A 23,500-nucleotide genomic window follows, 5' to 3' on the forward strand; every position below is an offset into this window, starting at 1 on the left:
TGCACATTTTTATTCTAAAACCTTTGAAACAATTGTTGGATTCTTTCCGAATTCGTGAACAAAAATTGTTTTCGACGCTCAGCGTCGACGCCAACTTCAGGAACATGATAAATGATTGTTTTGAAGTTACATTATTAAACGTCTTTTCTTTTTAGGTATTAACATTACAAATCAGTAGACAGTCAACAAAATTTCTGTATTTTTGTTTCGATGGAAGTAAAAAATAAAATTTTGGGTTCAAGACGACGAAAAAGTTAAGATAGCAGAGAGTTCAGATAACAGAGAGTTCGGATAACAGAGGTTTCGGATAATCTAGTTCCCACTGTGCCCTATTTCTGAAATTCAGCATGTCTTAAAAATATTACATCTAAAACTAACAATTCTTTCTGACTCTCCATTACATATTCAACAAAAAAAAGTCGATAAAGAAAACATGAGGAATTTGTGCCTATTTACTTTTTGGATTGATCCAGTTTTCCAATAATACATGCAATATTATTGTCTATAAATACACAAATCGAAATAAATAACGAATATTTTAAGAAGCGGAAAAAGAAGAAGAAGAACGAGGAAAATAAAAATCAATAATGGTTCGTTTAATGATTTGTACAAAGTATAAACTTAAAGTATATCTTTTATACTTTATGAATGTTTGCCTCGGTTTAATGTCTCTCTGATAATAAAACCTTCTCTTTGAACTATCAAGTAAAAAGTAATGATATTCCTGACTTTTCAAATAACTGTATATAAGATAAAAAACTTTTTTCTATTTCTTCCCACTATTCTCTTCTCTAAATCTGAATTAATAAAAAAAAAAAAAAAAAATTCGACAAAATAACCATAACTTTTTTTTGACGCTGTACTTCGTAAATTATTTTTTCTCCCTTACTAATTTATTATAAATAGAACTCATTCTCTAATTTACCTTATAATTTCGTTTATTTATACATTCGTAACTTCAGGAATATATAACTAATTCACCAGTTGAACTATAATTCTGCTCCAAAAATACGGAAAGTTCAAATAAATTAAATTTTTGTCAACATAAATATTTTTACAAATTACTGATTGTAATAAAAGGCAAATACGAATCTACGAAATTAAATAATTAGAAACTTTATAATTAATTCTTTTATACGTTACCCAATATTATTTATTTATTATTCTAATAAAATTTGAATTATCGAAGAAGAAATGAGTAAATTTCGTTCATTTGAACATTCAAAACTCAAGGGGCATCACTAATTCACTAATTGAACGAATTTTGTAGATCGAACAAATTCATCAATTTGAACAAAATTATTTGAACAAATGGCTCAAATTTTCTAATAGAACAAATGTATTAATTCAATAAATATACTAATTGAACAAAAGTATTAATTCAACAAATTTACCAATTGAACAAATGTATTATTTCAACAAATTTATCAATTAAACTAATTTATATACAGAAAAAAAAACCATTCTATGTTGGAAATGTTTTGCCAAAAGAATAAAAGTAAATTATTGAAAAAAACAATTATTAATTATAATAATCTTTATTATCATAAAAAATTAATTATTGAACAATGTAATAGTAATAATTATTATTATTGATTCTAGAATTTATATCTACATTACGAATGCTCTGAAAGTTTTGTTCGTTCAATTGAACGAAATTTATTTATTTCTTTATCAAATGCAAATCTTACTATTATAATAGAGTCACGAATTCAAAATATAATTCATAAAGTTTCAAATTGTTTAAATCAGACTTTTTCAATTTTTTTTTTTTTTTTGAGCAATTAGTAGACAATTTTCTGTTAAATTCTTGCAAACTGCAAAAATTTTTGCAATACCACGAAAATATTTCGAAAAGCTGAAGAATTTCTGTTCGGAAAATTAAATAAATTAAATGCTACGCACTTTGAAGAAAGGTACCTAAGAAGCAAAGCTTTTTAAGGTTGTGTTTGTATTATTTTCACCTTTAGTTAACAGTTTCTGTTTAATTGCGTAAAATTAAAATCAGTTTTTATTAATTATTTTAGATGCTCTGAAGATTTGAACATGAGTAAAGTTTTTATTGAGAGTTGATCCCCTTTGTATTTTCATTTCGAAAATTACAAACATAACCTAAAATTTGTTGTTTCACAGGTGCCTTTCTGGGAAGCGGGTCATAAATAAAATATAAATAAAAAGTAATATTAAAAAATAGAAAAAATAATAAAAAATAAAGAGAAAAATAGTAAATTAGTACAGAAAAAAATAATTCAAGACGTACAGCATAAAAAAAGTTATTATGTCCATAATTTTTTAAATTGTTAATATTAAAAAAATATTTTGTTTTTCCTTGAACGTTCGGAATCTATGAAGAATTATTACGAAATTATTTATAACATTAGAATAATATAGTGATAATTTTAAATAGTATACAGTGCATATAGAAATGCGATAAATAGATATCTGACAATTAGAGATGTTAAAATATGCCTTCCGCGAGTGAAAATTTAATGAAGACTTACACTCCCAAAGCCCTAAGCTTAAAGCACAATTAAACTTTTTCTATATTCAAAATGAATAAATAGCCGGAATTTAAAAATAACACGAGTTATATCCGGTGAGTTTATGTATACCTCCTCTAGACGTGGTAAATTGTAAACGGATATCTCTTTGTGTCTGCAAAAAATTATTATGCCATACTTGAGTAACGGAATGTGAAATAAATATGTTGACAAATACTCATGACGCAGTCAATTTACTAATATTTAACAAAAAAAAAAGAAAACACAAATATTTCCCTAAAATTCGTATTTAATTTTAATCTCCTCCATTTATTTAATAATTCAATACTTTTGAACCGAACTGTTTGTTTCATTTTAAAACAAATATTACCCTAAATTTTGAACATTAGATTAATTAATTTTAATCATCTTAATAATGACATTTTTGCTGTTTAAATATTTTCGAAAATTACTGTATTAAATTTTGAAACAATATAAATTCAACATTTTATTTACTTGAAATGTTGACCCAAATTTTCTTCATTAAAAAACTTATGAAATCGTCCAACTACCAAAAATTAAAACTGAAACAAACATTTAAAAATTCGAACTAGTAAAGAAAGTTTTACTCTCTCTCTCTCCCATCTTCTAAAATTTTAAAAGCATTAAAAAATAAAAATAAACTGAAACATTTTAAAATAACAGATTTGTCGGAAGAGGAATTTATTTTACCGTAATTCATTCGTTTTGTTTCTCACGAGTATTTGCCACATTGTTCATTGAGATTCTTCAATGTTTCTATTATTCCTCCCTGTTAATGCAGTAGGCAGAGCAATAAAATGCGTTGGCATGAGAGCCACGTTTTACAATCACCATGACACGTGAGAGGCAAATGAACGATGAGCACCAACACGAGAGAATATGCCGAAAAGCTAAAGAATTTCCGTTCCAAAAACTAAAATAAATAAATAAATAAAAAATCAACTTGACAACAAAAGAAAGAAAAAGAAAAAAGAAAGTCACGTTCGTCAAGTTCACAAAACACGTTTATATATAACAATAAACAAATTTGAAAAAAAAAATATTTTTCTATACACAAATATTTCTGTAAATTTATGTTTCGGAATTTATTCCAACAAGAATTAAAGATTTTTTAAAAATTCAATTCTACACTTTTTGAAATTTAATTATTTTTAAGCAGCTGTAACCCTTACAAAAAATTTAATGATTTTCAGGTAAACGCTACTTTTTTTTTTTAAGAAACCTCTTCTCTACACCATCAATTATTATTTTTAAAAATTGAAATTAACAGAATTATCACAAAAATTTTATTTTCTTTTTCCCTGATTTCCAGATAAAATTTTTGACATTTTCCTGATTTTGATTCACTCTAAAAATTACTAGATATTCAAAAATATGTTCCATTACATTTTTTACGAATTTTTTTAATGGCAAAAAAATCAGATTTTTTAAAGATATTTTAATTTGAAACCTTTTAAAAATTCAATTATTTCTAAAAATTCATCCAATAATAATTTTAATATTCAATTATTATTATTATCTAAAATTTTAACTGAAATTCGATTAAAATTGTAATAAATATAATTGAAATTCTCCGATGATTTTTATTATGTATAAAAATAACTGAATTTCTAAAAAGAATTTTATTATTTATGAAAATATAATTGAATCTCTCTAAAAAATTTTATTATTTATGAAAATAATGGAATTATTGAGAAGAAATTTATAAAAAATTTGTTAATAATTGAATTCCTGTGAAATTTTTATTATTTTTAAAAATAATTTAATGCTTGTGCAGAATTTTATAAAATTCTTGATATTAATTGAATAATTGAATTCTTGTTAAGAATTTATTAAAATTTTAGAAAATAATTAAATTGCTACGAAGAATATTTTAAAAAATAATTGAATACTTGCGACACATTTAATTAAAAAATTTTAGAAACAACTAAATCTTTTCGAGAAATATAAAATTTTTTGAAAATAATTGAATTATTTCGAAAAATTATATTTAAATTGTTCTCAAAATAATTGAATTGCTTTAAAAAATTTTATTATTTATAAAAATAATTGAATTATTTCGAAAAATTTTATTAAAATTGTATTAAAAATAATTGAATTACTCCAAAGAATTTTATTATTTACGAAAATAATTGAATTCTTGTAAAGAATTTTATTGAAAACTTAAAAAATATTTGAATTGTTTTGAAAAATTGTATTATTTATAAAAATAATTGAATTATTCATTAAAACAATTTTGATAATATTATATTCAAAATAATTGAATTGCTGCGAAGAATTTTATTTATAAAAATAATTCAATTTTAGCAAAGAATTTCGTTAAAAAATTTTAGAAACAATTGAATCCTTTCGTGAAATATTATTAAAACTTTTGAAAACAATTGAATTCTATGGAAAAATTTTATAAAAATTGTATTAAAAATAATTGAATTGCCCTGAAGAATTATATTATTTATGAGAATAATTGAATTCTTGTGAAGACCCTTTTTAAAATTTTAGAAAATAATTGAATTTTTGTGAAGAATTTTATTAAAAATTCTGAAAATAATTGAATTTCGAAGAAGAATTTTATTATTTATAAAAATAATTGAAATTTTGATAAGAATTAAAAAAAAATTTTGAAAATAATTGAATTTGGAAGAAGAATATTATTATTTATAAAGATAAGAAGAATTTTCATTCTTTTGAAAATTCTTCAATAAAACTATTTTTAATAATTAATTAAATATATATTCAATTAATTTTGAAATATTTAAGTAAAATTATTCATTAAATAATTTAAAAATAATTTTATGATTTTATGAACTTCAAGAATGAAGTTATTTAATAAGAAATTAAATTGTCTGAAATAGAAAAAATCGAAGGTTTTGTGTTGGAATTTGTGGTAATTTCATAGTTTCAAAAAAAGACAGCAAAATTCAGAATTTTCTTATGAATTCTAAAAATTTAATAATTAGAAAGAAAAACGAAGAATTTATTTCTTTAATAAGAATTAAAAATTTAATTTTTTTTTAGTACTTTTAATATAAATCCCTAACTTTTTCTTGACCAATTCTACTTTTTTTGAATTTTTCCTGAATTAAGAAAAATTTCTTTCAAATAATTGAATTTAAAAAAAAGAAAAAAAGAATTGTTGGAAAATATTAACTAAAAGTATATACAATTACATTATTCAGTAATTTTGTGTTTCAATTAGAGTTCCCAAAATTTTATTTAATAATCTTCAATATCCTAGTGTTGATAAGCGGATAATATTATACAGCATTAGGCAGCAGACACTCAAGGAAACTTATTTCATAGTCCAAGTGACTAATCTATATAAGCGAATCAGCGGGACCCCCATTAAAAAAGGCACCCCCCTTGTACACCAAATCCAAGGGGAGTCACTCTTGCCTATTCAAAATATACATAAGTGATTCACTAAAGTCGATATGGAACTAATCCCGTGTGGAAATTTCCCTATTTTTTCCTTTGCACTTGAAATGAAAAAAAAATCCTCCCTCTAATAGGATTGTATAGATACATTCGGTAGATCGAAATCGGAGATGATCGTTTACTTTACATTTTCGAAGCTTAAAACTTTCCAACAAAAAAATTTCTTCCCTTTTTTTCTCTTCAAATTCAAATATTATTTTTTACTCTTCTGTATTGTTTTCATCGCGTCTCTTCGCTTTTTCTACAAGAAAAAAACTAATGCTTTTTTCAACTAATAACGAGAATTTAATATCGCCAAATGGAAAAATTCTTAAATTATTTTCCAAATTTTTAGTTACAATTCTTCAAAAAATAATTTTTAATCTCGATTATTATATAATTTTAATTTCAAATTAAATGTGAAGTACTAAAAAAAATAAAAATTTCCTATTAAATTTGAATGAAAATTAATGATCCACAAGTTTTCAACTTTCTAATAAACGGAATATTTTTTATTAAAAATATTTTCATAGATTACTGATTGCAATAAAAAAAATTAAATTTTACCTTTACAAATTTTATAACTAATTTTTTTTTTTGCTAGTGACGCAAAATTATTGTAATAAAAATTTGATTTGAAAAAGAAATAAATGAATTTCGTTTCGTTTGAACTTTCAGGTTTTTAGGATTATTACAATTAAAAATAAAAATAAAAATTTAATATTCGATTTAAATGAAAATATACCTAATATTAAATGTAAACTAAAATATAGAATTAAATATAAATTAAAATTCTAAATTATAATTCTAAATTAAATATTGTTGATATTCTTTTAATCGATTATCGGAAGAGTAATTAAATGAAACACTATTTCATTAGATGTGCAAAAATTCATAATTCATAATTAATAATTCATTAGATGCATTATTTCTAAATTAAATACAAAATAAAAATATAAAATTAAACATATTCATTTAAATTGAAATGGAAAATTAAATAAAAATTGAAATTGAAATACAAATTCAAATATAAATTTAAATTAAAAACTAAATTTAAATTCAAAATAGAAAAATTGAAGTTCTATTAACGCGGAAAATCTAAAAATATCTCTCAAAGATCAATTTTAAAAAAGCGGAACCAAAATAGTTTTAAAAAAATTGGGCCAAATGTTGATTTGAAGTTGATACTTTTATTATCTTTTGACAGAGATTAGTTCCCTTTGGGCACATTAGTAATCAAAAAGTAATCAGCCCCATTTTTTTTTAGAAACCGATCAACATTTGTCCCAGTTTTATTCTCTTCAAAGTTAAAAAAGAGAAAAAGAAAGAAATGTCACGATGCAAAGAAGAATCATTTATTCTGCGCTGAATTCAACTAAACACTTAATAAATTACCCTCGTAATTACCCATATTTACCCAATTTATCGTTCATCAGCCCGATTACTTTCGTTCTATTGCGAATTAACTTTTTTCAAATAAATTTCAATTTCCATTTAATTTCATTTTAATTTATTTAATTTTATTTAACTTTAATCAACCCTATAATTTTATTTAATTAATTTAATTTTCTCAATTTAATTTTGTTTGAAATAACTATTGTAACTATTCGTTAAAATAAAATCCAAAATTCCAAAATTTTACTTCTTCTTCAAATTAAATTTTTATTACAATAATTTTTTGTCACTATCAAAATAAATTAATTAGCTATAGCTAAATTAATTATAAATTTTCTAAATGTAAAGTTTAAGTTTTTAATGTTTATAAATTTTTTTTTATTTTTATTATTTTTATTATTTTTATTATTTTTATAATTTTTATAATTTTATAATTTTTTTAATTAAAAATAATCCGTTTATTTGAACGTTTAGATCTCAATTAACAAATTCATTAAAAACTAGAATGCAATAGAAAGTAAGATAATAAAATTTATATTTTTTTTGTAACATAAAAATATAGAAATTATAATTTAGAATGTATTTTTAAATATTTCTTTAATGGGTAACTTAATATTATTGTAATAAAATTTGAAAAGGAAATAACTAAATTTAGTTCATTTGCGAACGTTGAGAACTTTAGGGGCATCAAAACTTATGAAATCTGAAAATTTAAGCTTTCAAGACAAAGGAGTTTCAATACATAAAATGTTAATAGCAATAGTGCCTTATTTTTAACGGTTATTCTTCTTTTAAATTTACCTCCCATTTCAAGAAATTCTGTTAAATTTTAAAAGTCCTAAAGTTCTGCATTTATTTCTTCCTTTTAAATTCTGAATTCTTCTTCTCAAAACTCTTCAAGTTTTGTTAAAATAGAAAAGAAATTCTAAATAATTGAATAATTAGGTAATAATTAAATAAATAAGGTAAATTTTAAATAATTGAAAAATTTTAATTTTTTAAATTATTTAAAATTATCTCTAAATTTTTAATTTACATTTTTCATTTTTATTGCAATCAGTATTTTTCGAAAATATACCAACAAAAATATTCCTTCATTTGAACGATCTAGAGAAGTGCATAACGTTTATAAACAATTTAGAGTAAAAAATATTTTTCAAAGCAAATTTTTCTAAATTTTTGTAAAAAAAAAAAATTTTTATAGAAAGTTCATTGACTCAAAAAATTTTAGAAAAAATATTTCAAGTAAAAAAATTTATTTTCCTTCTGAAAAATATTTCCCTTTATGGAAGAATCAGACGGACAGTCAAAACAAACGTTAGTCCAATGTCACAGTTTCGTATTTTAACAACAAAAAGAAAAATTATAATTATTATAATTATTAAAAATTACAATTTTAAATTCGTTTTGCCACAAGGATAAAAAAAATTTAATTTTCAACATTTTACACAATTAAAAGTTGCATTTGAACAAAAATCAGATTTTTTTGGCAAAAATTTATTAACTTTTCGGTTGTTACCAAAATCATTTTTTATTTTCAAAAAATTGTAATTTTTATTTGAATACAACTTTAAATTGTTTAAAATACTGAAAATTAAACTACCAATAATTAAGAATTATAATAATACAAAATTAAAATTTTATTTATTAATTTCTTTTAAAATAAGAGAGAAATTTTTAACGAATTTAATTCGTTTATTAAATTATGACATTAGACTAACTTCTGTTCCGATAGTGTGTCAGATTCTTCCTTAATTGTTGATCATAAACGATGTGAACTTCCTCTACGTCAAAACTTGTCGTTGATAAATATGCAAAATTCATAGAAAGCACTTTTTCAAAAAATTATCTTCAAGAAAAAGTTCGATTTAAATTTTAAACAGATTAATAATTTTCAAAAATGTGATTTTAATTTTCCATGAGTCTGAAGTTCGCAGCGTTTAGAAAAAACGAACTTTTTCCAAATCAATTCATTCCCAATTTTGACGAGCACGAAACTTGGAAGAAATCAAACTCTTTCTTAGGAGACAGTTACACTAAAAATAACTTTCGAATTGAAAAAATAGCTTTTTTCGTTTTCGTTTTTCAAACGTTGCGGATTTTCTCGCCTCATTTAATTTCAAGATTAGCAGCATCTAGAAAAATCTCTCTTTAGACACCATTAAAAAATAAATTTATAAAAATTATCACATTACAAAAAGAATAAATCAAGAATCTAAAGTCCGTAAAGGTTTTTAAAGACGAAAAATTATAAAAAGAATTTTTTTTCAAATTAATTACGTCAGTGAAGTTCACAACATTCCTAATCAACGATTAATTTAAAAAAATATTTTTCACACGGAAAGTAATTGAATTTTCTTTTAAAAACAATTATTTTTAAAATAATTGACAAAGAAAAATTGTAAAATATTTTTCAAGGGAAAAATTATGAAAATTTGTCTAGAGAACATTTTTTTTCTCCTAATTTATTGATCATAAATGTTTATTGTCACCAATTTAGAATAAAAAATATTTTTCAAAGCAAATTTTTATTAATTTTCACTTGAAATAAATAAAAAAAAATTCCTTTGGACCAATTAAATCAAAAACGGCCTACAAGTTCTAAAACGTTCAAACGAATGTATTTTTTTTACTAATATAATTTTCTTTTTAAAAGTTACCGACTGTTATAAAAAAAAAAAAAATTAAATACTCAGAATCTTTAAAATTTGAATTTTTTTATAAGTGATCCAATATTATTACAAAAGAAAATTAAATTTGAAATTATCCGAAAGCTCAGCTGATGTTCAAAGGTAGGAAATTTATTTATTACTTCTTCAAATTAATTTTTTATTCCAAATAATTTTATGTCACTAACAAAAAAATCATTTTTAAAATTTCTAAATGTTGAAAATTTTTAATTTTGTAATATTTCCTTGAAATATTTCTTTCATTTGAACGTTCAAAATTCTTTCGAGAAATTCATTCATTAATTCATTCTTTAATTTTCATTTTTAAATTTACCTTTAAAGATTTTTCATTAAAATTTTTGATAATCTTTACAAAAATCCAATTATTTTCAAAAAAATTCCATGAAAGAATTCAATTTTAAACAAAATTTTAATAACATTTTACAAAAAAAATTCAATTATATTCAAAACAATTTATTATTATTATTATTATTATTATTATTATTATTATTATTTATTTATTATTTCAAAACAATTTCAATTCTTTGCAAAAATTCAATTATTTTTAATACAATTTTAATAAAATTTCATGAAAGAATTTAATCTAAAAAAAATTTTTAATAATATTTTTCAAAAAAATTCAATTATTTTCTAAAGTTTTAATAAATCCTTCGAAACAATTCAATTATTTTTTCAAATTGTAAAATCTTTGCAAATATCCCATTATTTTCATAAAGATTTCACGAAAGAATTCAATTTTTTTCTTAATTCGTTATAAAATTTTTAATAAGAATTCAATTATTTTCTAAAATTTTAATAAATTCTTCGAAAAAATTCAATTATTTTAAAAAAATTTTTAATAAAATTTCATGAAAAAATTCAGTTATTTAAAATTTTTAATAATATTTTTCGAAAAAATTCAATTATTTTCTCAAGTTTTAATAAATTCTTGGAAACAATTTAATTATATTATTATAAATAGTAAAATTTAAAAAAAAAATCTCAATTATTTTCAAAAAAATTTCACAAACGAATTCAATTTTTTTCTTAATTCGTTATAAAATTTTTAAAAAGAATTCAATTATTCTGTAAAATTTTAATAAAATTTAATAATTAAATGTTTAATTTCAATTATTAACAAACACGACTAGTTTAAAAACTTGAAAGAAATTGTTCATAAAATTGTATTATTTTAAAAGTTTTCATTTTAAATTATTAAAGAAACTTGAATTTAAAATTTTTCTATTTTTTTATTATCAAATTTTTTGATAAAATTCTTTGTAACAATCAAAAGTTGCAATGTTTGGAAAAAAAGTCGAAAAAGTCGCAATTTTCGAAAATAAGTCGAAAACGTCTCAATTTTCTTAATTTCCCTGGCAAAAAATTTTTTTCCTGACACTCTCCTGCTTTACTGACAAAAATTTTGTTTCCCTGACTTTACTGACTTGTGGTCACCCTGAAAAAGAGTGGAAAAACTTTTTCATAATTCGTTGATCATAAACGCTGTGAATTTCACTGAAGTAAATTCGAAAGAAAAAGAATATCGGTTCGTTTTGAAATAAACGCTGCGGACTTCAGCCTCTTGAAAAAAATCAATAGAGCATCAGTATTTGCAATAAATTGGCAATAGATGAGATAAAATAAAAATCAGGACTCACCAAGTTGGACGTACATCTTGGGCCTGACGTTTTCTTGCCAGGCAGCGAATACGACGCTGAATAGAGCGACGACGCTCCAACTGGATGCAAATAATAGCTGGATATGTAGTGCCAAATTCCTCATTACGGTGAATCACGTGTCTCCAACACCGTGTAAAAGAAGAATAAGAAGAAGAAAAAAAGGAAATGCCTGATTAATAATAATCGAAACACAATCACTCTTCACCACCACCCCTCCTCTTTCTCTCTCTTTCTTTCTTTCTTTCTCTCAACACACACAAAAAACACTCTCAACCCGAACACCGCGGATTATATCCGACAGCACAAGGGATGATAAACACTAAATTTCACTTTTCTTGCATCTGACGATTCCTCTTGTGTCCTTAAATGTTGCTGATAAGACGATCATCGTCCAGCACATGTTCATTGTGACCGGTCGTCTTTTAGCGATCGATCGTTCAACATTTCTTAACGTATCCAGGTTGACAGGCACCACGCGAGATCTCACGAACTCGCTTAATGTGTGCCAGCAGCAGCTCTCCACCGTCGTTCTTAACTTTAGGATGGTGATGGTCACACTGACGCTGTGATAGCCGATGTACCTTCGTTGAGCGCATGCGATAACGCGCACGCCACTCTCTCTCACTGCGCCTACGGATCAACCGGAATCTTGAATATACGCACTGAGCACATAAAGTGATAACGAGAGAGAGAGAGAGAGAGAGATGAAGAAGAAAGAAGGAAGGAAGGAGAAGGAAAAAGAGAAAGAGAGAGAGAGTGAGTGAGATGAGGGATGAAAAACTAAATGAGAGACTGATGAGGAAGAAAAGGATGATGAGGGAAGAGGGTGAAAACAGGGATGACGGTATCAACACCGACTTGCGCTCTGGCAAATTTCAACCACGGCGTATCATGTACAGTACATTGTCCTCTTCGTGACACGCTCGCTGCTGCAACACCATCAATCTGGAAAACGAAAAATAGTTATCAATAATGTTGTGTGCGCATTCTTTCAATATCTGTACGATACTTTTTTAATCTAAAAACTATCACGAAATTTGGCGATAAAAATATACAAAATAGTTGAATATAGTGAAACACGGACACACAAATATAATAATAAAAAAAAAAGGAAAATTTTACCCTCCGACTCTTGTGTATTGATTCCAAATATATATTCATTTCGTTTCCTACAATATCAATTTCTCTATTACTCTCCTCCTAACCTATACACAATTTCAAACGCAGAGTTGCGAGAAAAATTTGATACTTTTTCCTCTCTCAGGGTTGCAACAAAAATTTTACTTTTATTTTCTTGATTTCGAGAAGAAATTTTTACTTTTACTCCTAACCCTCAAGAATATTCTGATTTCAAATTTAAACCTTTTTTTAAATTAAACAACTTAGAAAAGTATTTTTGTTATAAAACGTGAAGATATCGATTACTCCGAGTCGAAGACTCAGAGTGATCGATTTCTTCATGTTTTCTAATAATTAAAGATGACCGAGAGATAATATTATTATTTTATATTATAAGAATATTGTTACTGTAACTTCTTCAAAATTATTTTCATCATTTCAATTCAATTATTATTTTCTAGAATTTGTAACTAAAATTCTTCTTCAAATCAATTATTTTCAATAATTTTTGAAAAATTAATTTGCAAAATTTCAAATCCATTTGATTACAATTCAATTTTAGGAAGTTTCGACAATTTGGAAATTCTACAAGTAAATATTTATTAGAAAATAAAAACTACAAGTAATTTAAAAAAATATTCAGTTATTAAATTTTTTCAAAAAAAATTAATTCTACAGAATTGTTAGTTAAAAGTATGGAAAATTCAGATTTTCAAAGATTTTAATTTGAAACCTTATCAAAATTCAATTATTTCTAAAAATTCACTCTACAATGCGTTTCATATTTTTAAAACATTAATATAATACTTTGAAGCAATTCAATTATTTTCGAACATTTTAATAAAATTCATCGAAAGAAATTCAATTATTTTCTTAAATATATAATTCATCGCGGGGAATTCAATTATTTTCAATACAACTAAAATTAAATTCCTTGAAACAATTCAATTATTTTTTACTTTCATAAATAATACAATTCTTCGCAAGAATTCAATTATATTAATAATTATAATAAAAGTCTTTGTTAAAATTCTACAATTTTAATTAAATTCTTGGAAAGAATTCAATTTTCTTCAAAAATAAAATTCTTATAAAGTATCCAATTATCATCAAAAATTATAATTAAATTCTTTAGAAGAATTAAATTATATTCAATACAATTTAATAAAATTAAAATTGATTTAAAAATTTTTAAATCAATTTTTATTAAAAAATTCTGCTAAAATCCAATTATTTAAATAATAAAAATAATTTATTGAATAATTGAATGTTTCTTAAAATTGAATTTTCATAAAGAATTTTAACCACAAATTTTTAAATAATTAAATTTTTTCGACGAATTTTAATAAATTTTTTAAGAATATTTTCATTTTTCGAGGAATTTGATTAAAATTGTAAATTAAAAATAATTGAAATTCTACGATGAGTTTTATTATTTATAAAAATATAATTGAATCTCTCTAAAAATTTAATTGTTTATGAAAATAAGGGAATTATTGCGATGAAATTTATTTAAATAATTGAATTCCTGTGAAACTTAATATATTATTTTTAAAAATAATTTAATTCTTGTGCACAATTTTCTTAATTTCTTGATATTAATTGAATTGTATTGCAGAATTTTATTAAAAATATTAAAATTTTTTAAAATAATTAAATTTCTGACTATTATTTTATTATTTATGTAAATAATTGAATTATTACAAAGAAATTTATAAAAGATTTGCAAATAATTGAATTTCTTTGAAATTTAATTTATATTTTATTTATAAAAATAATGAAATGTTTGCGTAGAATTATATTAATTTTTTTTTTAAATAATTGAATTCTTTTGGAAAATTTTAATAAAATAGTAGATATTTAAAATCATTGAATTGAGGAGAATTTTTTTGAAAATAATTAAAATTTTGCTAAGAATTTTTTTCAAATTTTTAAAAATAATTGAATTTTTGAGAAGAATTTTATTATTTATAAAGATAATTGAATTTCTGCGAAGAATTTTATTACTTTTGAAAATAATTGAATTACCGCAATCATTTGTAACTTCTCCAAAATTCAATTTTTCTAAAAATATAATTAATTTTGAAATATTTAAGTAAAATTATTCATTAAATAATTTATAACTAATAATTTTATGATAGTTCTTCAAGAATTAAATTATTTAAAAGGAAATTATTGTCAGAAATAGAAAAATTCAAAGATAATTGAATCTTAAAAAATTATGCTAAAACAATTATAAAAATTAACTTTTTAAAAATAATATAATGTAATGTTTCAACAATAATTGAATTTCTTAACAGAATTTTTGTATATATTATAATTTAAATAGAAACTAATTCATTTCTTGGAGAATTTTAATTAAAAACCATTTATAATTATGGATCTAAAGTTTTTTAATCGTCTAGTGAATGAATAATTTTATTTTTAATTTAATTTAAATTATTTAAAATTTCAAAATCAAATTTATCCAAAATGTTAAAAAAAAATTGTAAAAAAATTTTAATATTATTTTTTTACGTATTTGAATTTTCGGAAATATGTCATCATTAAAAATATTGAAAATTCTGAATTTAAAACAATTAGAATGAAAAATTTTAAGAATTGCCTACTTTTTTAAAAAATATTTTAAATTAATTTTTAGAAGCTAATTTTCATTAATTTTCATTTTTAAATTTATACTTGAAGATCTGTCATGAAAATTTTTAAAAATACAATTAGTTTCCCAAAATTTGCAATTAAAGTTCTTCAAAAGTTGATTTTTAAAAATTGTAATAATAATATTGGAAAAAAATGAATTATTTTCAATTAAATTCAAAAATACTTTTATCTAAAAATCTGTCTATAGTTATTTTCGTTATTTTCCACACCATATAAAAATCGAAATAAATTTCATTCATTCGACGATTACAGAACTTTAGAGCCATAATAATTAATATAGCCATTTTCCAATTCTCTTTCTTTATAATTAATGCAAAATCTTATTTACTACTATCAAGAAAGAGAGAGAGACCAACGTACAACAATCGTTCTTTAAACTTGAAGTGAAAATAAGGCAAATAAACTCTGCTTTTGAAATATAAATTAAATTATAATATTAATACACAACTCTTGGTATAAATTCTCACTGCGCTAAAGATGAGAAACAAACATTGCGCTTGAATTATGAGGATAAGTCTATTTCGAAAGCAAAAAGGATTCTTCATTTTATATATGTGTAGTGAAAATATCTTTAACTGATCTAGAGAATTGTTGTCTCGAAAGCTCTATAGTAGATTTAAAGCTGTTGGTACAGCTTAGATATTGGCTTCCTTGGCATCTCTATATACAGTAAAACCTACTAGTACTACTAATATAATTCTCTATACACTCTATATAGATTTAAACTCACGACATCTATTTACAAGCCAACTTGGAGTATTGATATTTTCTATATATATGTGTATACATACGTGTCTGAGCTTTTTCATTATTTCATTCCTTTTATACATGGAAAATCAATTTTTCCTAAAGAAATGCAAATCGAATCAGGTCTATTATGTAAATTGTCACTGATTACAGTAGAGAAAAAATTATATTCCAAAAATTTTCAACTTTTTAATGAACGAAATATATGTTTTTTACTAAATAAATATTTTCAGACGAAATATTTTTTAAATAAATAAATACTAGCAAAAATTATATTCTTACTACATTTTTAAAATAAAATTAGCAATTTTAAAAATAATAGAATTTAAAATTTTTCCAATTTAAATTTTTGTTGATAACACTAAAAAAATTCAATTATTATTAAAAAAAAAAATTCAACTATGTTCAAAATTTGAAAAAAATTCTCGTAAAAATCCCAATTCTCTTTATAAATAACAAAATTCTTCTCCAAAGTTCAATTATTTTCATAAATGTAAAAAAAATTATTGTCCAAATTTCAATTATTTTCAAAAAATTTTCTAATATCAATGATTTTCAATATCTACTAATTTAATAAAATTTCCCAAAAAGAATTCAATTATTTAAACAAAATTTTAATATAATTGTATGCAAACATTTATATTATTTTCATAAATAATAAAAATTTCACAGGAATTCAATTATTTTCATAAATAATAAATTTTTTTTAAGGAATTCAATTATTATTTTCATAAAAAATAATTTAAAATTCTAGAAAATAATAATTGAATTAAAATGATGAAAATAATTTTTCCTGTAGAAAATTCTGTTCCAAAAATAACATTAAAAATAGAAATTGGGCAAATATTTTTCTTCTTTTTCTAAAACAAAATAATAATTTTGTTAAAAAAAAATTGTGATTCATAAACAAAAATAATGCAAAATAAATAAATTTTCTATTTCTCAATCACAATTGTTTAACAATTTTCTACTTTTATTTAGAAGTAAAGAACAAAAATAATTTCAATTTGACAAAACATAATATTTAACAAAATTTTAGTCTTTTAATGAAAAGAAGTGAAAAAAATTCCGATGATTTCTATTTGTCATTACAATTTTCAATTAATTATAAAATAAAAATAATTATAACATAATAATATAATATACAATCAAATGAACGAAATATTTTTTTGCTCAATAAATATTTCATGACATGAACAAAATATGTTTTTAATAAATAAATATTTTATCTCAAGAAAGTTCAAGTGAACGAAATATTTTTTTATTAAATCAGGGTGGTCACAAGTTTCAGTTTATCAATTTCCCTGACATTTCCCTGACAATTTACTGACATTAAAATTATTTTCCTCGACAAAATTCTTTTCACAGGAAAATATGAAAATTTACGGAAAATGAGTAAAATTTATGAAATTTAATAATTTATAACAATTACAATTATAACTCTTCCTGAATTCAATTATTTTCTCTAATTTCCAACTAAACTTCATCTCTAAATCAAATAATTTAAATAATTTTCCGAAAGTTCTGCGAAAATTAAATTATTTAAATACGAAAATTCAATTTATAATAATTAATTTCTAATTTTGAATTAATGGAAATTAAAAGATAATTTTCATGAATTTTTATTTTTAAATTTACGTTTAAAGATTTTTCATTAAAATTTTTAATAATTCAATTATTTTCGTAAAATTTGCAATTAAATTTATTCAAAAGTTGATTTTCAAAAATTCTAACAAAATACTTTTCAAAAATTAATTATTTTCAATTAAATTTTACAAACATTCAATTATTCAAAATCTTTTTAATTGTAAAAAGATAATTCGATAATTTTATCGAAAATTTAAAAAGAAAAATAATTCAAAAATAATTTTTGAAAGACTTTTTATAGTTATTTTTCACACTATAAAAATCGAAATGATTTACATTTTAATACTAAAAAAATATGATATTTTGTTGCAATATTTGGAAGAAAAGTCGAAAAAGTCTCAATTTTTGGAAATAAGTTGAAAAAATCTCAATTTTCTAAATTTCTCTGACAAAAAATTTCTTTTCATAACATTTCCCTGACTTTACTGACAAAAATTTTGTTTTACTGACATTTCCCTGACTTTACATGTGACCACCCTGGAACGTTCAATTGAATACGAAATTTATTCATTTCTTCTTCAAATTTAATTTTTATTGCAAAAATTTTGCATTATTCCCTTTTTTCATGTAATAAAATTAAAATTTTTAAACAAAAAAAATGAATTTAGTTCTTTCAATGTTCAGAGTTTTAGAAACGTGAAAAATTAATTTAAAAAAATAATAAAAACAATAATAATAATGTCAATAATCCAAATAAAAATAATATTAATAAAAAAATATAAAAATAGCAACAACAATGCAACTAAACAATCCTCAATAGCATGTCAAGCAAAAAAAAGGTTGCCACAAAAATTTGATTTTGTATTTCCCTGACGAATTTTACTTTTTCTGAATTTCCCCTGAATTTCCCGACGAATTTTGCTTTTTCTGACTTTTCCCTGAATTCTCTGAATTTTCTCTGATCAGTGGCAACCCTGAAAAAATGACAAAAAATCAATAAAAAAACCACAATTAACTATTAATAATGTAATTTAATTTTCAATTATAGTTAAAAAAAAACTAACAGTAATAATAATAGAAATAATAATAAAACTAAAATAATAATAGCTATAATATTAATAAATAATAATGATCAAAATAATAATAAAAATAATAAAAATAATAATAATAAAAAATAATAATAAACTATAAAATAAATGGAATATATTTTAAATTTATTGTTATAATCGAAATAAAATTCAACCAATTCAACGAGAAACTGGTCCACTTAGTATAGAATAAACATTGATTTTCACTGATTTGGAAAGATTTATAAGTTTGTGTGCCAAAACTAGTACACAAGAAGGAAATTGAGCTGCATACATAAAAGATGGTACTGGAAACGCGAGCATTAAATGAACAAACTTTTTTTTTTATCTACACTTCCATTAAATTCAAATTTTATTACATCGTTTTAAATAAATTATTATTTTAGGATTTTAAAATAGAAAACCTAAATATTCTTTTAGTTCAAATTATAATAATCTCTCTCTCCCTATTGATTTTTTTCTAGATTGAAAAGAAATATTATTTTATTATTATTATTCCTTCAAAACAAATCAAAATCAGTTTTGACCTAAAGTATTATTTAATTTTTTGACAATTTTAAACTTTTACTAGTTGCAATGTGAATTTGTTTTAAACAATCAGATATTAGTATTTACTCTGTTTTTTACTTTAATATTGTATATTTATTTGAAAAATATATTTCCATTCATGTTTCCATTACTGGATAATTAAATATTTACAGAATTCTCCAATATTATTAATAAATTTTAGATATTTAAAGAAAAATAAACTTGAATGAATTTTTTAAAACAGAAAAAAGTATAAAATTGTACTTTTTTTCCTCTTTGTTTATAATTCTATATAGAAAATCGAAATTGTTCTTTATTTTTTATTTATATTTAAATAAAAATTTTTAAAAAAATAAATTTTGTAAAAAATAAATACTACACAATTTGAAACAATAGAAAAAAACATATTTTCAACAGAATAAAACTATTATTGATAAAAAAAATATTTCGTTATTTTTACATTTCTATAATACGATTCCATGAAAATATTTTATTTAAATATTGGTTTTTATAAAATTAAAATTTGTGATGCAAAATATACAATGTTAATGCACGCGAGTGATGAAAAACTCTTGGAAATCTATATTCTGCAGGAAATAATTTATTATTTATTAAAAAAAAAAAATTTCTTTTCAAGAACAAATCCTTCTTTATAAAAAAGAAAAATTCTCTTTAGAAGAAATATATTTTTATTCACACTAAAATAAAAAGAAAACGATTTAAACTTAAAATTGAACATATAAAAGTTTTACAACTTGAAAATTAAATTATTTTCATTTCAAGCTCGACTTTTAACATAAATAATTGATCCCCCCTGCAAATGGGTCATTAATAAAAATTTTATTTTCCTTTTTTTAAAAATAAATTTCTGTGTTCTTATATTTCCTTCTGTTATTTTTCCATGTTATACAAATAGCATATATAACTACACGAAATTTTGAAGACCATTCCAGAATTTTTAACTTAGATTCTTCCTTAAATTAATTTTTTTTTTAAATTTTTGAAAAAGTTTTCTGATAATTTTCATATCTATTTGTTTACAATTCAATTTTACGAAATTTAATCGATTACTCGGAAATTCTACAATTAAATATGTATTAGAAAATAAAAACATTTTAAAAATTCAATTAAACATTTTCAAAAAAAATTAATTTTACAGAATTATTAGTTAAAAGTATGAAAAATTCGAAATTTCAAAGAATTAAATTAAAAACCTTTCAAAAATTCAATTATTTCTAAAATTTTAACTATAATGCTTTTAATATTCAATTATTATTAATAATTATAACTAAAATTAATTTTTAAATCAATTTTTGTTAGAAAAGTCTACGAGAATTCAATTATTTAAAAACAAAAATAAATAATTTTTTGAATAATTAAATGTTTCTTAAAATTGAATCCTTATAAAGAATTTTATGAACAAACTTTTAAATAATTGTATTCTTTCGACAAATTTTAATAAAATTTTAAAGAATAATTGCCTTTTTCGAGGAATTTGATTAACATTAAATTAAAAATAATAATTGAAATTCTACGATGAGTTTTATTATTTATGAAAATAATTGAATTTTATTATTTATAAAAATAATTGAATTCTTGTGAAGAATTTTTTAAAAATCTTGTTATTAATTGAATATTATATTGAAGAATTTTATTAAAATTTTAGAAAATAATTGAATTCTTTAAAAGAATTTTGTTAAAATTATATTAAAAATAATTGAATTGCTGTGAAGAATATTAATTATAAAAATAATTTAATTCTTGCGAAGAATTTTATTAAAAAATTTTAGGAACAATTGAATCCTTTTGTGAACGTTTATTAAAATTTTTGAAAATAATTGAATTATTTCAAAGAATTTTATTAATATTTTAAAAAATAATAGAATTGCCCCGAAGAATTTTATTATTTATGAAAATAATTGAATTCTTGTGAAGAATTTAATTTAAAATTTCAGAAAATAATTTAATAAGGAATTTCATTAAATGTGAGAAAATAAAATTCTTTGAAATACAAAATTTTTTAAAATAAAATTTGAGAAAATTTTCTATATTTGCAATTTTTGAAACTATTTTCGAAAATTGTCTATTTTCCAAAAAAATTAAATACGATTGTTTAAAAATCTCATTTTTTCAGAACTTTTATATAAAATTTTTCAAATTTCATTAATGTTTGTTTAATAAATATTTAAATACGTTATTTATTTGTCGACCAATAATTAAAAATTCAAAATACTTTCAATGAAAAACCTTTTCGAATTTAATTAAAATTAGAAATGCAATTCTTCCAATTCTTGAAATATTTTCTAAAATTCTTTATTACATCAATTTTCTTATCTAAAAAGTGTTGCACGAGAATTGAATTATTAAAATACAAAAATAAATAATTGATTATTCCTAAAAATTGCAACTTTAACTCTATTTACGGATTTTTTTAATTTGAAAAAGAAAATTTATAGACTTTGAATAATTTTGGTTATTTTTTAAAAATATTAATTAAATTTGATTATTTTCAAGAATTTTAATATAAATTCAATTAATTTCAACAATTTTGATAAAATTCTTTATTTAAAAAATCATTATTTTTAAAATTTTTAATAAAATTCCTTCAAAAAATTCAATTATTTTTAAAAATTCAGATAAAATTTCTAGGAAAAAATTCAATTATTTTCATAAATAATAAAATGTTTCGGTGCAATTCAATTCTTTTCAATAAAATTTTGATAAAATTTCTCCAAAGAATAGAATTATTTTTAATAGTTATATTTAACATCAATTATTCTCAAGAGTTTTAATAAAAATTCAATTATTTTCAACAATTCTGATAAAAAATTCTTCGAAACAATTCAATTATTTTTATAAATTGTAAAATTCTTGTCAAGAATTCAATTATTTTTGTAAACAATAAAATTCTTCTGAGAAATTCAATTATTTTTAACACAATATTAAAAAAATTTCTAGAAAAAAATTTAATTATATTCAAGATAATTTTAATAAAATTTCTCTAACAGTTTCAATTATTTTTAAAAATTGTTATAAAATTTTTCTAAATAATTCAATTGTTCTCAAAAGTTATTAATGAAATTCTTCATAAAATTCAATTACTTTTAAAATTTTCAGTAAAAATTATTTAAAAAGAACTCCATTATTTTCAAGAAAATTGAAATACATTCATTAAAACAATTCAATTATTTTAAAGAATTTTAATAAAAACCTTGCCAAGAATTAAATTATTTTTAATACAATTTCAATAACATTTTATCGAAAGAATTGAATTATTTTCATAAATAATAAAATTTTTCGAAGAAATTCAATTATTTTCAAATTTTTTGATAAATACTTTGCCAGAATTCAATGATTTTCAGTACATTAATTTTAAAATTGAAAACACAAAAAAAGAAAAATTATTTTAAAAATTAGGAATCAAAAAAGCAAACAGCAGCTACCTTCAAACTGCAAACAGATAATAATGATAATATAATAATATATAATAATATATTAGTATAATAAATAGAAATATATTTATAAATATTAATATAATATTAGTTCAGTATTAGATAATATAATTTTAAATCAATAGAAAACGAAGAATAATAAGAATTAAAAATTTACATTTTTTTATAAATAAATTTCTTCCAATATACGTTGCAATAAGAAAAATTTAATTATAGGTCAACTTTTTAAAAACACAGAAACTGTTATAAATTTTATATATAAAATAGAATAAATGAAGACAATGAACCGGATACTTATATTTAAATTACTAGTCTCTCTCTCTCTCTCTCTATCTCTCAATTTTTCATCTCTTTTTTTTAATATGCAGCACACTTGAATTCAACTTGGCAACACAATTCTTTTCTCAATACATTTTTAAGTCTTTTGTTAAGCACGGCATATAAAACGTAAAACTCAATTAATGCGGGTTTGAGAAAACCAACACTTGAGGCCTGAGGTCAGTATTTTAAGCCTCATGAAAATTTAACAGCCTACTATTATATCCTTTATACCGAAAATAATAATTCCTTTCATGGAATAATAATCAGGAGAGTATATTGTTGAATAAATTCTTTTTTCCTCCCTTGGCCATAGGTAATATA

General features: G+C 21.2%; 1 protein-coding gene across 2 annotated transcripts in view; it reads right to left on the reverse strand.

Annotated features, from left to right (window-relative positions):
* Positions 1 to 23,500, reverse strand: part of LOC122502869 (semaphorin-1A) — a 69,470-nt gene that overhangs the window by 41,514 nt on the left and 4,456 nt on the right. For both annotated transcript variants that reach the window (XM_043613175.1, XM_043613177.1), the window contains exon 2: positions 11,659 to 12,624. In XM_043613175.1, coding sequence (XP_043469110.1) covers positions 11,659 to 11,782 — 124 coding nt within the window. In that variant the 5' untranslated portion in view covers positions 11,783 to 12,624. The remainder of the gene's footprint in view (positions 1 to 11,658; positions 12,625 to 23,500) is intronic.

The sequence above is a fragment of the Leptopilina heterotoma genome, unplaced genomic scaffold (genome assembly GCF_015476425.1).
Source record: "Leptopilina heterotoma isolate Lh14 unplaced genomic scaffold, ASM1547642v1 Lhet_24, whole genome shotgun sequence".
Classification (NCBI taxonomy): Eukaryota; Metazoa; Arthropoda; class Insecta; order Hymenoptera; family Figitidae; genus Leptopilina; species Leptopilina heterotoma.